The following is a 13,557-nucleotide window of genomic DNA, read 5'->3' on the forward strand; positions in this document are numbered from 1 at the left end:
CCCTCCCTCCCCCTTCCACCCTCCCTTCCACCCTCCCTCTCTCCCTCCCAAGTTGGTAATTGGATGACTAAGTAATCTATAAGGTACCTTCTTATTCTGAAAGTCTTATAATGTTAAGCTTTTAAAAAAAATCAAGATAAAATTCACATGCCATCAAGATCCCCCCTTTTAAATTATGCAGTTAAGTGGTTTTGGTCTATTTGGAGTTGTACAGCCATCAGCATGATCTAATTCTAGAACATTTTCATCGCCCCACAAGGAAATCTCATCCCTCCCTGTCCCCTGGCAGCCACTAACCGACCTTCCGCCTCTCTAGATTACCCTTTTCTGCACATTTTATGTAAATGGAACCGTGTAGCAGGTAGCATTTTGTGTCTGGCTTCTTCCACTCAGCATGTTTTCAAGGTTTATCTGTGGTGTTATATGAATAGTACTTCATTCCTTTTTATGGCCGAATAATATTCCATTGTGTTAATTTTGTTTTTAAGTGAAGAAATGGTGGACAAAACATACACACTCTCCTTTGCCCAGAGCTCACTACCGAACTCTAGTCTCTATCCCTGTTCCTCACCTTTAAACTCTGACTTTAGACTCCACCGTGTCCCCAGCCTTCACCCCTGACTATCCCCGGCCCCCCGGCCCAACCCCTCGCCATCACTGAGCTACACTACATCCGGGACCCTCACCCTCTCCCGCCTCTCATGCCTGTTCCTCCCTAGACATGCCCTAACCCTACTCCCATCCGTCACTCATCCCTTAAGCCTCATCCTTCGCCAGTGGGTGTGAAGTCACCCACTCATATATCTCTGGGGAATTTGTCAAAGACCAAAAGCTTGATATTTGAAGGACCACAAACCAGGTGAATTCTGAGATGCCCGAGGCAGGCAGCCGAGCTGCAGCCCCAAAGGGCCATGCAGGTGTCGTTGGGGCGCCTTCCCGGAGCGGTGGCTCTCGGCGGGTGGGAGGGGGTTCGGGGGGGGACCGCTGCCCACTTCCCCAGCTTTCTCCAGGAGCAGAGCTCTGCCCCGCCCTCCAGTGTCCCCTTTGGCCCCTGTGCTCCCCGCAGAACGAGTGCGAAGGGGACCTGGCAGAGGCGATGCCCGCGCTGGAGGCCGCCCTGGCCGCGCTCGACACCCTGAACCCCGCAGACATCTCGCTGGTGAAGTCGATGCAGAACCCCCCGGGCCCCGTCAAGCTGGTCATGGAGAGCATCTGTGTCATGAAAGGGCTGAAACCAGAGAGGAAGCCGGACCCCAGCGGCAGCGGTAACCCCCTTCGCCCAGCCCCCCGACCCCCCGCCCCAGGCCCGTGGGCGGCGTGCAGGGTCCTGGAGAAATGATGAAGGCTCGGGGTATGTGCGGGCACCAGAGCGTGCTTCCACGTCCCTCCACCGTCCTCCCTCCTCTCAGGGAGATGCGGCTATCGGTAGGGGAGGCCTGGCTGAATCGAGGCCCCTATCTGCAAATCATTGCAAGAATGAAGGTCATGAAGACAAAAGGGCCACGTGGGGCGTGCAGGCACTGAGGGCGGTGTGGTGTGGGCGAGAGGCAGAGGGAGCACGGAGAGCTGGGGGAGGGGGGACCCACGCACGCGGTGCCAGATCCAGAGAGATAGGAGAGAGACCCGGGGGAAGGGAAACACAAAAACAGAGGCACCCAGAGGCCGAGAGCGGGAGAGAAACGCAGACAGGCCCAGAGACACAGAGACACACGAATGTAGAGGGTGTGGGGAGGAGAGAGACGAGACGAGGACACAGACACACAGGGGGAGAGGGGAGAGGCGGAGGTGCGGCCCACAGGCTGGTGGAGAAGGATCGGAGGGAGAGAGGAGGGGCAGAGGGAGGCAGACGGAAACAGGAAGGGGAGGGGGGAGGACGGGGCAACTAGAATCCTGAGGCTCAGAAATGGGGAGAAAGGGGTAGGAGAGGGAGGGAGGAGGGAAGAAAGCACCTCGTATCTTTGAGCTTAGAAGCATTAATAGGTGACTATTTGGTCTCCTTAAAGTTAGAATTCGATGTAGGATCTTATATAAAAAGTAGTGTCTTAGAATCGAGCAAGAATTCTGGCTCCGGCTCCACACTGATCAGCATTCTGTCTTCCCTGGCCGGTTTGACCGCATGAGGAAGATGCAGTGGTGATGTGGAGTGGACAAGCAGGGAGTGGGCTTTACAAGGGGATCCTTAAGAAAAGCAGCCGACTGCGTGATGAGTCGGCCTGAGCAAGGATGAGCCAGCCGGCACTTTGCCCTGGCCGCACCCTGGAACCACCATGAGCATGAAGAATGTGGACACCCGCCCTAGTCCCGGTTCCTAGAGATCCTGGTTGCACTGGTCTGGGGTGCGGCCTGAGCACTAGCATTCTTTTACAGCTCCTGGTTGGTTCTGAGGTGTGGCCGGGGTTGAGAACAGCACACAGAGCGTGGCCAGGTCCCGAAAGTCAGTTCTCTTCTTGGATCTTTCATCTGCATCGGGCCCATCGTTTGCCTTTGTCATTTCAAAGTTAACACGAAGCGTGTGTAATCCTCACTTAACCCACGGAATGTCTGTGGGGACGGAGCAGAAGAGCAGCTGACTTAGTGTTGGGCACCTTGGATTTAAACGAAGCGGATCGAAACCTTCCTGGGGAATTTTTGTTTGATTGCTGTGCTCGCGTTAAGAATAGGACACGCTGGTCCTGTTGTACTTAATACGATGTCTTGAGTACAACCTTTTTTTTGATGAGCCTGACCTTGACGAGCATTGACAGCGCCGTGAACCAAAAAGGCCCGCAACCTTTTTCCAACACGTCCACACCAGGAGCACTGCCCCGGGGTGGGACCAGGGCTCACTGGATTAGTCCTTAGCATGGCAGGTGCTGAGGAGAACGAGGGCCCCGCTACATCTGCGGGCAGGCCGTAGACAGCCTTCTTTCCCTTTGCAACTCCCCACCCACGCCCCTTGCTTTCTCTCGGGCCTTACCCACTCGCCCACAAGGACTGATCGGGTTCCCTCCAACCCCTCTCCCAGACTCGAAGAAGAATATTCAAAACGCACGCCCAGGGCTCCTTCACCCTCCTCGCATGGCTGGGAGAAGGGGCCACATCCACTCAACGCACATTTACTGATAACTGAATTTCAGGCACTCTGCCAGAGTATAGCAAACGCAGCAGGAGCTCGCAGCTTGGAGGGAGAGACAGGCGATAAAAAGTAAACAAAAAATTCACAGACTGCAATAAGTACTCTGAAGGGAATGGACGTCCTAGCAGCTGAGATGAAAGAACATGCTGGGAAAGGGTTGGAGGGGCCCACCGTAGCGAGGGACATCTAGGGAAACCTCTGTGGCAGTGGCTTTAAAAATGAGCCTGGAGTCAGGTCAGGAGCCAGCCAGATGCCACTTGGAGCTTTGGTGACGGGCTCATGGTGGGGGAGCACTGGGGATCATCAAGGAATTAAAGGGAGGGTCCTTCGTGACCGAAGCCCAGGGAGAAAGGCAGAGATGCGGTAGGTGAGGCTGGTGGGCCTCCCAGACCGTAGTGAGGAACCCAGACTGACTTCCTTTAGACTTTATATTTTGAGAGCAGCATTAAGTGATCTCCCCTGTCCCCCGTCCGCACACACGCACAGCCTCCTGTGTTATCGGCGTCCCCCACCCCCCGCCAGGTGACACATCTGCTACATCCGATAAACCCACGTTAACACCTCGTCCCGCCCCAAGTCCGCGGTCCATATCCGCACCTGCTGTGGTCTCGTACAGCCTGTGGGCACATCTGCTACAACCGATAAACCCATGTTAACTCATCGTCCCACCCCAAGTCCGCGGTCCACATCCGCACCTGCTGTGGTCTCGTACAGCCTGTGGGTTTGGATAAATGTGTAACGACATGCGTCTGTCATCACGGTATGGTGCAGAGTATTTGCTCCAAAACATCCTCTCTAGGAGCACGAATTTTTTTTTAAAAAAAGCCAAATAGGAGTCAGTCACTACAAGGCTTTAAGTGTTAGCCAGAACGTCTCAATAATAGTCTTGTCTCTGTGTCTCACCCCGACAGGTAAGATGATAGAAGATTACTGGGGAGTATCGAGAAAGATTCTCGGAGATCTGAAATTCCTGGAGAGTCTTAAGACATACGACAAAGACAACGTCCCCCCCGCCATCATGAAACGGATCCGGGACAGGTTCATCGACCACCCCGACTTCCAGCCGGCCGTCATTAAAAACGTGTCGTCGGCCTGTGAGGGTCTGTGCAAGTGGGTGAGGGCCATGGAGGTGTACGACCGCGTGGCCAAGGTCGTGGCTCCGAAGCGGGAGCGGCTGAGGGAGGCGGAGGGGAAGCTGGCCACCCAGATGCAGGCGCTGAACCGGAAGCACGCGGAGCTGAAGCTGGTGGAAGGCCGGCTCCAGGCCCTCAACGACGAATTCGAGGAGATGAACGCCAAGAAGACGACCTTGGAGGAGAATATCCAGATCTGCTCGCAGAAGCTGATCCGGGCGGAGAAGCTGATCAGCGGTCTTGGGGGAGAGAAGGACAGATGGACAGAAGCCGCCCGGCAGCTGGGGATCCGCTACACGAATCTGACGGGGGACGTGCTGGTGTCCGCGGGGACCGTGGCCTACCTGGGGGCCTTTACCGTGGATTACCGGGCCAACTGCCAGAAGCAGTGGCTGGCCCAGTGCAAGGAGCGCGCCATCCCAGGCTCCAGTGACTTCAGTCTGAGCAGCACGCTCGGGGACCCCGTGAAGACCCGTGCCTGGCAGATGGCTGGGCTGCCTATCGACTCCTTCTCCGTCGATAACGGCATCATCGTGTCCAATTCCAGACGCTGGGCCTTGATGATCGATCCTCAGGGCCAGGCCAATAAGTGGATCAAGAACATGGAGAAGGCGAACAAGCTGTCTGTCACCAAGCTGTCGGACGCCAGCTACGTGCGGACGCTGGAGAACGCGCTGCAGATTGGCACCCCCGTCCTCCTCGAGAACGTGGGAGAGGAGCTGGACGCCTTCATCGAGCCCGTCTTGCTCAAGTCCACGTTCAAGCAGCAGGGCGTCGAGTACATGAGGCTGGGGGAGAACATCATCGAGTACTCCAAGGACTTTAAGTTGTACATCACGACCCGGCTGAGGAACCCGCATTACCTGCCTGAGGTGGCTGTGAAAGTCTGCCTCCTTAACTTCATGATCACCCCCTTGGGCCTCCAAGACCAGCTCCTCGGCATCGTGGCCGCCAAGGAGAAGCCGGAACTGGAAGAGAAGAAGAACAAGCTGATTGTGGAGAGCGCCAGGAACAAGAAGCAGCTGAAGGACATTGAAGATAAGATCTTGGAGGTCCTCTCCCTGTCCGAGGGCAACATCCTCGAGGATGAGACGGCCATCAGGATTCTGTCATCCTCGAAACAGCTGTCGGAAGAAATCTCCGAGAAACAGGAAATTGCTTCATTGACGGAAATGCAGATCGACGAGACGCGGCTGGGCTACAAGCCGGTGGCCGTCCACTCGGCCACCATCTTCTTCTGCATCTCCGACCTGGCCAACATCGAGCCGATGTACCAGTACTCGCTGACGTGGTTCATAGCCCTCTACGTGCACTCCCTGGCCCACAGCCAGAAGAGCGAGACCCTGGCGCAGCGCATCGACTACATCATCGAGCACTTCACCCTCAGCGTCTACAACAACGTCTGCCGCTCTCTGTTCGAGAAGGACAAGCTGCTCTTCTCCCTCCTCCTGACCGTCGGCATCTTGAAAGAGAAAAAGCAGATCGACGAGGAGGTCTGGTACTTCCTTCTCACCGGAGGGGTGGCCCTGGACAACCCCTTCCCCAACCCGGCCCCGCAGTGGCTCTCTGAGAAGGCGTGGGCGGAAGTGGTCCGTGCGTCCGCGCTGCCCGCGCTGCAGGGCCTGAGGGAGCACCTGGAGAAGTACCCTCACGAGTGGAAGCCCATCTACGACTCGGCCTGGCCGCATGAGGAGAGCTTCCCCGGCTCTTGGAACTTCCTCCAGGGCCTGGAGAGGATGGTCATCCTGCGCTGCCTGCGGCCCGACAAGATGATCCCGGCCACCCGGCAGCTCATCGCCGAGCGCATGGGCAGTGTGTACGTGGAGGCCCCCACCTTCGACCTGCAGGGCTCCTACGACGACTCCAGCTGCTGCGTTCCGCTGATCTTCGTGCTGTCTCCGGGCGCCGACCCCATGGCAGGTACGGGATGACGGCAGCTCGTCCCTTACGGCGGGGGCCGGGAAGGGGGTCTCAGACTCCAATGGCCTTGAAGGCCAAGCAGTTAATAGTCCAAGGCGGGGCTGGGGCGACCGAAGACGTCTTCTCCTGTCCCAGGGGGCCAGCTGCTTCGCATCACCACCTGGTAACAGGAGCCCGGCGGGGTCAGATCTTTTGATTTTTCGAGAGAAACCAAGAAATGCAGGAATCATCCATTCTCACGTCTTGATAACTCATGCGAATTTTTTTTTCGAAGACTTGGCCAGGGCCACGCCAGGGCTGGGTGTAGGCTGCGAGTTTGTTACCTTTGTCTTAAACCATTTTCACTAATTATTGTTTCTCTCTGCTAGGCTTTTCTCTCTTCTTTTAATTTTTAGAATTCTTTGAATAATTAACACTGCCTGTGATAAAAAAGAAATGCAAAATGGTGTAGGACAGGACTGTGACTCAATGAAGGCCATTTTGCCCCTTCAAGGGTCATTTGGCAAAGGGAAAAAACATTTTTGTTGCCACAACTGTGGGGTGCTACTGACATCTAGTAGATAGAGGCCAAGGATGCTGCTAAACACCCACAGTTCCTGAGACACCCCCCACAACCAGGGATTCTCTGGCCCGATGTCGACAGGGCTAGGGCCGAGAAATCCTTGCAGGGCGAAAGGTCCATCCACCTCCTCTCCCTCTCAGAAGTACGCACCGTTGCCCGGTGTGTACCATTCCGGAAATTGTTTGTGCCTGCTGAAAGGTACGCATTGTTGACAGGAACGGGGTCGCTGTCTGTGCCATTGGGGGGTCTCAGAGCTCAATTTCCTCTGCTGCTGAATGAAGGAAGCACCAGAAGTGCACGTGACGAGGCCGATGTCCTGTGAAAGCTGTGGGCTTTGCCGCACATCCTGACCCAGCCGCAGAGGACGCCGGGCCCCACCTCTCGAAGGAAGTCAGAGGAGGGAGCTGGAGCGAACTGGCTCCCTTCCCGGGTTCCTGTCAAGCATCCACTCACGACTTCTCGAGCCTCTGCTTTCCAACCTGTGTCCTTTATGCGGCACATTTAAACAAGAGAAGCCAGCGGAAACCAGGGCAGGGAAAGTGGGGAGGGGGGAAAGCCAGGACACCGTCTGTAAAATGATGACGACATGCCGGGAGGGGACGGGCCGGTTACATTCAGTGGCATGTGTGGCTTATTCCTGTCCCCACGCTGCAGGCCTGCTCGGTGTCAGCTTGGGCAGCCAGGCCGTGTGCCCCAGAGGGCCTCGCTTCAGGGGGCACGTACCATCTGGTTGTCCCTCCTTGTCTGGTGACGATGGCGAGTGGGCCCAAGCGCTGTCAACGTGAGCCACGCCACCGCCCCCCTCACGGGGTTTACCGGCAGCCTCTCACCCAGCACAGCCATCCTCGGTAACACCCAGGCCCAGCACACGGCCTCGGCCAGTTCAGTCAGTGTTCGTGGGCGAGCCCCAGGTACTGTGTTCGGTGAGGCTTTCGCTAAGTCCTTCATGCGGCTGGTGTTGGGACCCGCTAACCCGGCATTGTTAGCAGCCCTGGAAGACTGTCACCTACATCCCCCACTTCCTTAGGGGCCACGAAACGACGATGCTTTAATGCCGTCATTCTTTCCATATCTGTTAGCCAGAACTCTCTTTTGTCAGCCCTTTGTTTGAAAGGGGCAGATGGAAAAGATGCTTGGTTCATTCTCCCTACTCACCAGCTTTCAGAATGATGACCTGGTGCCTTCAATGCGTTGATTTTAACATATCGAATGTTTCAGATGTGGTACTGTTTCTTACTCCACTGTTCTCTTTGATGCTCAGATGATTCGGTCTCTATGGACCGACCCCCTTCAGCCGCCCTTCCTGCATCACCCTTGTGGTTTCTGAGAGCTCCCTCGCTGCCTAGATTCCGTACTTTCCAGGCTCATCTGGGACGCACACTTCTCCAAAGATCTCCCGTTCATTTAGCGGGTAATGGTGTTTGGAGACCATACCCGAGGTCGCCAGACCGTCCATGACCGCTGGGCAGGCCGTCGGTGGCAGGCCTTACTGTCCGCTGCGTCTCTTGTTGGCCGCATCTAACCCGGTCTTTTAATCAGCACTTTGAGTTTTTATCTACAACAACAATGCGTTCCATTCCTGAACGTTTTATTTGTTTTGTTCTAAATCCGTGTATTTTTTTTTTTTCATAGAACTCTGAATTTTGTTAGACTTTGTGTTTCTTCCTGAATGGTTTTCAGGTATGTTTCTTTTATGGCCTTTTTCAGAGGCTGGAATCACCCAGTAGGGCTGCCACAACAGGTGTCACAGGCTGGGTGGCTTGAACAACAGAAACATATTTCCCTTCCATTCCGGAGCCTGGGAGTCCAAAATCAAGGCATCAGCAGGGTTGGTTCTGCAGAGGCCTCTCTCCTTGGCCCGTTCTTGGCCATCTTCTTTCTATGTCAACTTCTCCCATGTCCTCACGTGGTCTTGTCTCTATGAGTGTGCCTGTGTCCCTGTCTCTTCCTCTTATAAGGACATCGGCCATATTGGACTAGGACATACCTTCCCTAAGGACCTTGTTATAATTGACCTGCCTCTTTAAAGACCCTGTCTCCAAACACGGTCCCGTTCTGAAGTCCCGCGAATTAGAATGTCAACGTAGGGATCTGGGGGCACGGCATGGCCCATCGCAGAGGCCACATGCAACCCTCGGAGTGTCCTCCTGACGGCCGTGTGTGCCGACTGTCCCGAACAGTGCCGGACTTCCTCACGTACCTTGTAACTGCTCGTTGTGAGCGCATAGTCAGCAAGCTCTGTCATTCTGTGGGCGCCTCGTCTCCCCTGGCTTTGAGGAGTGGAACCACTTTGCCTGTGCAAACAGTGGCACCCCAGGGTTTCACCACCCTCAGGCAATTTTATGGGAAATGCCTTGGCTCGGGAATCCCACACCGCTGGGCGGAAGGTACAGCCACACCCTCGTGGCATTCGCCGTAGGCATGGTGTTTTGATTTCCCACCGGAGGGTTTTTGTTGATGTTTTCCACTCGGGCTACAGGCCAGTGACAAACTTTCACATTGCTTCTCGAGTCAGTCGCCAGATTCCTGGCCTGCCTCATTGTGAAGGTGCCGCCCTTCGAGCATCCTAAATGTATAGAAAAGTCTCGGTTCCAGCGCCCCGTCTCTATCGGGTGCAAAGTTATGTCGACCCCCCGCCCCGGACAAACTCCAACTTCTAGAGTGAGTCAATTAAACATGGTGTTTTTTCATGGTGAAATACTATGCAGCCATGAAAAAGAATAAGGCCTTTACATCTTTACTGATACAGAAAAGATCTAAGTGAAAAAAGCAAATGTAGTAGTCAACAATTCATGTAGGTATAACAGTACACGTGCATTTATTTAAATGCATAAGCTATAGAAAGATTCACAAAATCTAGTGACCTTGGCTGCTTCCGAGGAAGAGAGAAGTGAAAGAGACTTACTCGATATTCACTGTATAAACACTTGTTTTTCTTAGTTAAAAACTATAAAAACCCAGTTCCTAGTTCTTTGGTTGCATGCTCACCTCTCTAGTTTTGAGTTCTCACTTCATTTCCGGCACCTGGAAATTTCTCTTTCTTTTGTGTAAATTTTTTTTCTTTCACTTTGTGTAAAATTTTTTTTTTTTTTAATGAAGAATGTCTGTGTATTCAGAGCAAAAGAGGAATCAGTAGTATCTTCGTTCACCATCTTACCAGAAGTCTAAAGCTTCCCCAGAGACTTGCTTATTTTGCAATTAACAGAAGCCAGTTCCTCCCGAGCCCAGAATTTTCATGGAACCTCTCCTTCTGTGTTATGGTTAATATGGTCTTAGCTGGCTTATTCACTCTCAAAAATTCCCCTTTCTTCCCGGTCTCAGGCCTGCTGAAGTTTGCAGACGACCTTGGCATGGGAGGCACCAAAACAGAGACCGTCTCCCTCGGCCAAGGCCAAGGCCCTGTCGCTGCCAAAATGATCAACACAGCCATCAAAGAAGGGACGTGGGTGGTCTTACAGAACTGCCATCTGGCCACAAGCTGGATGCCTGCGCTGGAGAAGATCTGTGAGGAGGTGATTGTCCCTGAGGCCACCAACGTCAGATTCAGGTGAGACGCTGTCGCGCCAATGCCTGTCTCTGCCTCCCACCTCGAGCCAGACCTCGTGCTGGCGGCCGGGAAGGCAGAGACGGACGAGACACAGTTCTAGCTCTCCGCCTCCCAGAGGCAGCCCTGCGACCAATACTGTTCATGCTCTGAGAAGAGCCAGGAGCATAGAGAAAGGAAGGGACGGTCGGGGAAGCCTGGAGGGCGGAGGAATAGGGGTCTGCCAGGAAGGACATCCCAGGCAGAAGGGACTGCATTTGTAAAGCTAAGATGCGCAGTAAGGAAACACTGAGAAGTTGTCCTATGACTCTGGGGCGTACGTCATAAGGAATCGTTGTGGGGAGGTAAAGGAAATGTGCCTGGGAAGGTAGATTAAATGTCAGCCCATCTCAATTTTAAAGATTATTTGTCTTTAAAAAAAAAAAAAACCAATCTCACCTGTAGTCTAAGCATCACTGTCCTCGCTCTGTCCGATCTTTCTTGGGCTCTGTGGAATTGTAACCAGGATCAGAAACAGCTCTTTGCTTTTTCAAGGCTGGGCCCGGTGTTGGGATTTACAGAGCGATGACATGGGCCAGACTTCAAAGCCCTTTCCCCACCCTGGTGGTCAGTGGTTCCTTCATGCTGGCCAGGGCTCAGGCTGCGGCCCACGGGCCACGTCTGGCCATCTGCCTCTTGGGTGCGGCTTGCCAGCAAAGAATAGTCTTTACATTTTTAAGTGGTTGAAAAAAATCGAAAGAATACTATTTCGTGACGCATGAAAATTATGTGAAATTCAAACTTCAGGGTCCCTAAATAAAGTTTTATTGAAATACAGCCATGCTCACGTATGTGGTATCTGTGACGCTTTCATGCCACAAGTAGCTGTGACAAGGACCCTGTGGCCTGCAAAGGCTAAAACATTTACTATTTGAATCTTTTCAGGAAAACTTTGCCAACTCCAGCTCTAGGCATCAAAGCTTGCTAAAATTTCCATTTTAGTCAGGTGTTCCAGAAAATTGGAAAGCGTTTAGTGTTTATTTACAAAGCCAGACTAGGCCATAGTTGATTATATACATGTAAGACTCATGTAGGATTCACATAAGAGTTTTGGCGGGGGCGGGGGGATGGTCCATTCGCTCGAAGGATTTTATTTGGTTTACAACGGTGAATTGATTCATTGACCACCAGTGACACACTCAATGAAGAAAAAATCATCCATGCCGACATTTAGGGTCTTCTTTATAGAACCCAAAAGTCATGACCTCAAGTGCCTGCAGGAGCTGGGAGTGTAACCTAAGGGAGTGAGGAGGGCGAGGCACGCGGAACGTTCCAGAGGCTGGGAGCGATCCCTGCATGCAGTCGGCCTCGGCGCTGGACAGCAGCAGGAGCCGTGGGGACAGCGGTGACCTAGGAGCGGCTACTACTCTATGCCATGAAGGAATGCCCACCTCTCGTGATCAGATTTTCTGATCGTTTTGAAGGGAAGATGGCAGTCTAGAAATTTGAAAGAAAGCCCTAGATTTTAAAAAGTCGGCAACTACTTCAAAAGCGCATTGCCGCCTTGCGTTGGTTTGCATGGTGTGAGCTGCACGTCAGCCACGTGCAGACCGAGGCCAGGCCTCAGGCCACCCGTTTATGGCCTTTGCCCTCCGCCCTCGGCCGCAGGCCTGAGCCCCTGCGGACAGCCCAGCGAGCCGCGGAACCGCACCTTCCCTCCGCCAGGTGGTGGCTTGGCCCGTGGCCTGTGTCTCTAGTGACTTTCCGTCCCCAAATACACCTGCGGGAAACCTCTCTAATGTCTCGCCAAAGAAAACCCCGCAAAGTGAAACAAAACAGGACATCACAGTGTGTATGCAACTGGGGCTCAGGAAGGAAAACAAATGAATAAAAAAGCCCGGAGGACAATATGCCAAAACGTTACCAACCCGCAGGTGATAAAACTATAATTTTTTTTTTTTTAATGCAAGTTCCCATTTTTTTGTGCGTGGGCATAGATAAACTTTTATATTTTAGAGGAAGAAATCTTCCATATTTGCAAGGCCCGTCTCAAATGCCATTTCCTCTATGACGGAGGTGAGTAAACGTTTTCCGTAAAGAGCTAGATAATGGATGTTTTGCACTCCGCGGGTCACATTGTCTCCGTTGCAACTCTGCATGACGGCGGCCGTAAATAACGTGGGCGCGAAGGGGCATCGCCAGGTTCCAAAAACACTGTAGCTGCGAACCCAGGCTGCGGCTCGCATCAGCTCGCCGGCCATCGTCTGCAGCCTGGACTGTCCCCGCCCCAGGGACGACCCCTCGTCTGCCCCTGGACCCCACGGCACATCATGCCCTGCCCCCCACCCCCGGCCTGCACTCTCGGTTCTATGATGCCCGGTGCTAGCGCATTCTGTCCGCTTGTCCTGTCTCCGCGGCACGGCCCCGCTCCCCATCCCCCAGCAGCGAGGCCACGAGCGTCTGGGAGCCAGAAACCAGGCTTTGCTCGCTTCGGCCACGCCTGGGGTGCCAGGTGCGGGCCAGAGCAGGTGCTCGGCGAGCCCGGGAACGATGGGCTGTGGCGTGGCGCTCAGGACAGCGGTTGGGAGCCGCGGAGCCCTGCGACCACGTCTCAGTTCGGCTGCTTCTACATGGCATAAAAACACCGCTCGAAGCCTCCACGCCTCTGCTGCTTGCTGACGAAGGGGGTCACAAGCCCCTCCCCCTCGGTGGCTGTGAGGACGGAAGTCCACAAGGGACATTGAATTCTTAGCAGGGGGTTTGGCATCTACTAGTGCTTAATAAGTAGTAGATATTTTGCTGTTGTTGTTGTTACCTTTTCTAGTTTAACTCATTGCATCGCTCTAACTAGTTAGGTCTGTTGTCCTTCCAGACTCTGGTTAACCAGCTATCCGTCGGAGAAGTTTCCGGTCAGCATCCTCCAGAACGGGATCAAAATGACCAACGAGCCCCCCAAAGGGCTCCGGGCCAACCTCTTACGCTCCTACCTCAACGACCCCATCTCGGACCCTGTGTTCTTCCAGAGCTGCACCAAACCCATGATGTGGCAAAAGCTGATGTTTGGTCTCTGCTTCTTCCACGCCATCGTGCAGGAGAGGAGGAACTTCGGGCCCCTGGGTGAGAGGCAGCAGCGCGCCCGGGTACAGCCGAAATGCTGCGGGGGTGTGTTCCCCGTGATACCTGGGACACGCTTACGCTAAACGTGATTCGTTGTTCATCTGAGATTCAAATTTCACCAAGGTCCAGTGTTTTTATTTGGTAAACCTGGCAGCCCTATAACCAGGCCACTGTCAGCATCAGGGAA

General features: G+C 53.9%; 1 protein-coding gene across 1 annotated transcript in view; it reads left to right on the top strand.

Moving 5' to 3' along the window:
• The window catches only part of DNAH3 (dynein axonemal heavy chain 3), a 141,587-nt gene that overhangs the window by 116,011 nt on the left and 12,019 nt on the right, over nucleotides 1–13,557 (top strand). The window contains 4 exon segments of the mRNA XM_025047287.1: nucleotides 1,067–1,265; nucleotides 4,027–6,168; nucleotides 10,052–10,277; nucleotides 13,126–13,370. Of these exon segments, the coding sequence (XP_024903055.1) occupies nucleotides 1,067–1,265; nucleotides 4,027–6,168; nucleotides 10,052–10,277; nucleotides 13,126–13,370 (2,812 nt within the window).

Source organism: Pteropus alecto, unplaced genomic scaffold, assembly GCF_000325575.1.
Source record: "Pteropus alecto unplaced genomic scaffold, ASM32557v1 scaffold15, whole genome shotgun sequence".
Lineage (NCBI taxonomy): Eukaryota > Metazoa > Chordata > Mammalia > Chiroptera > Pteropodidae > Pteropus > Pteropus alecto.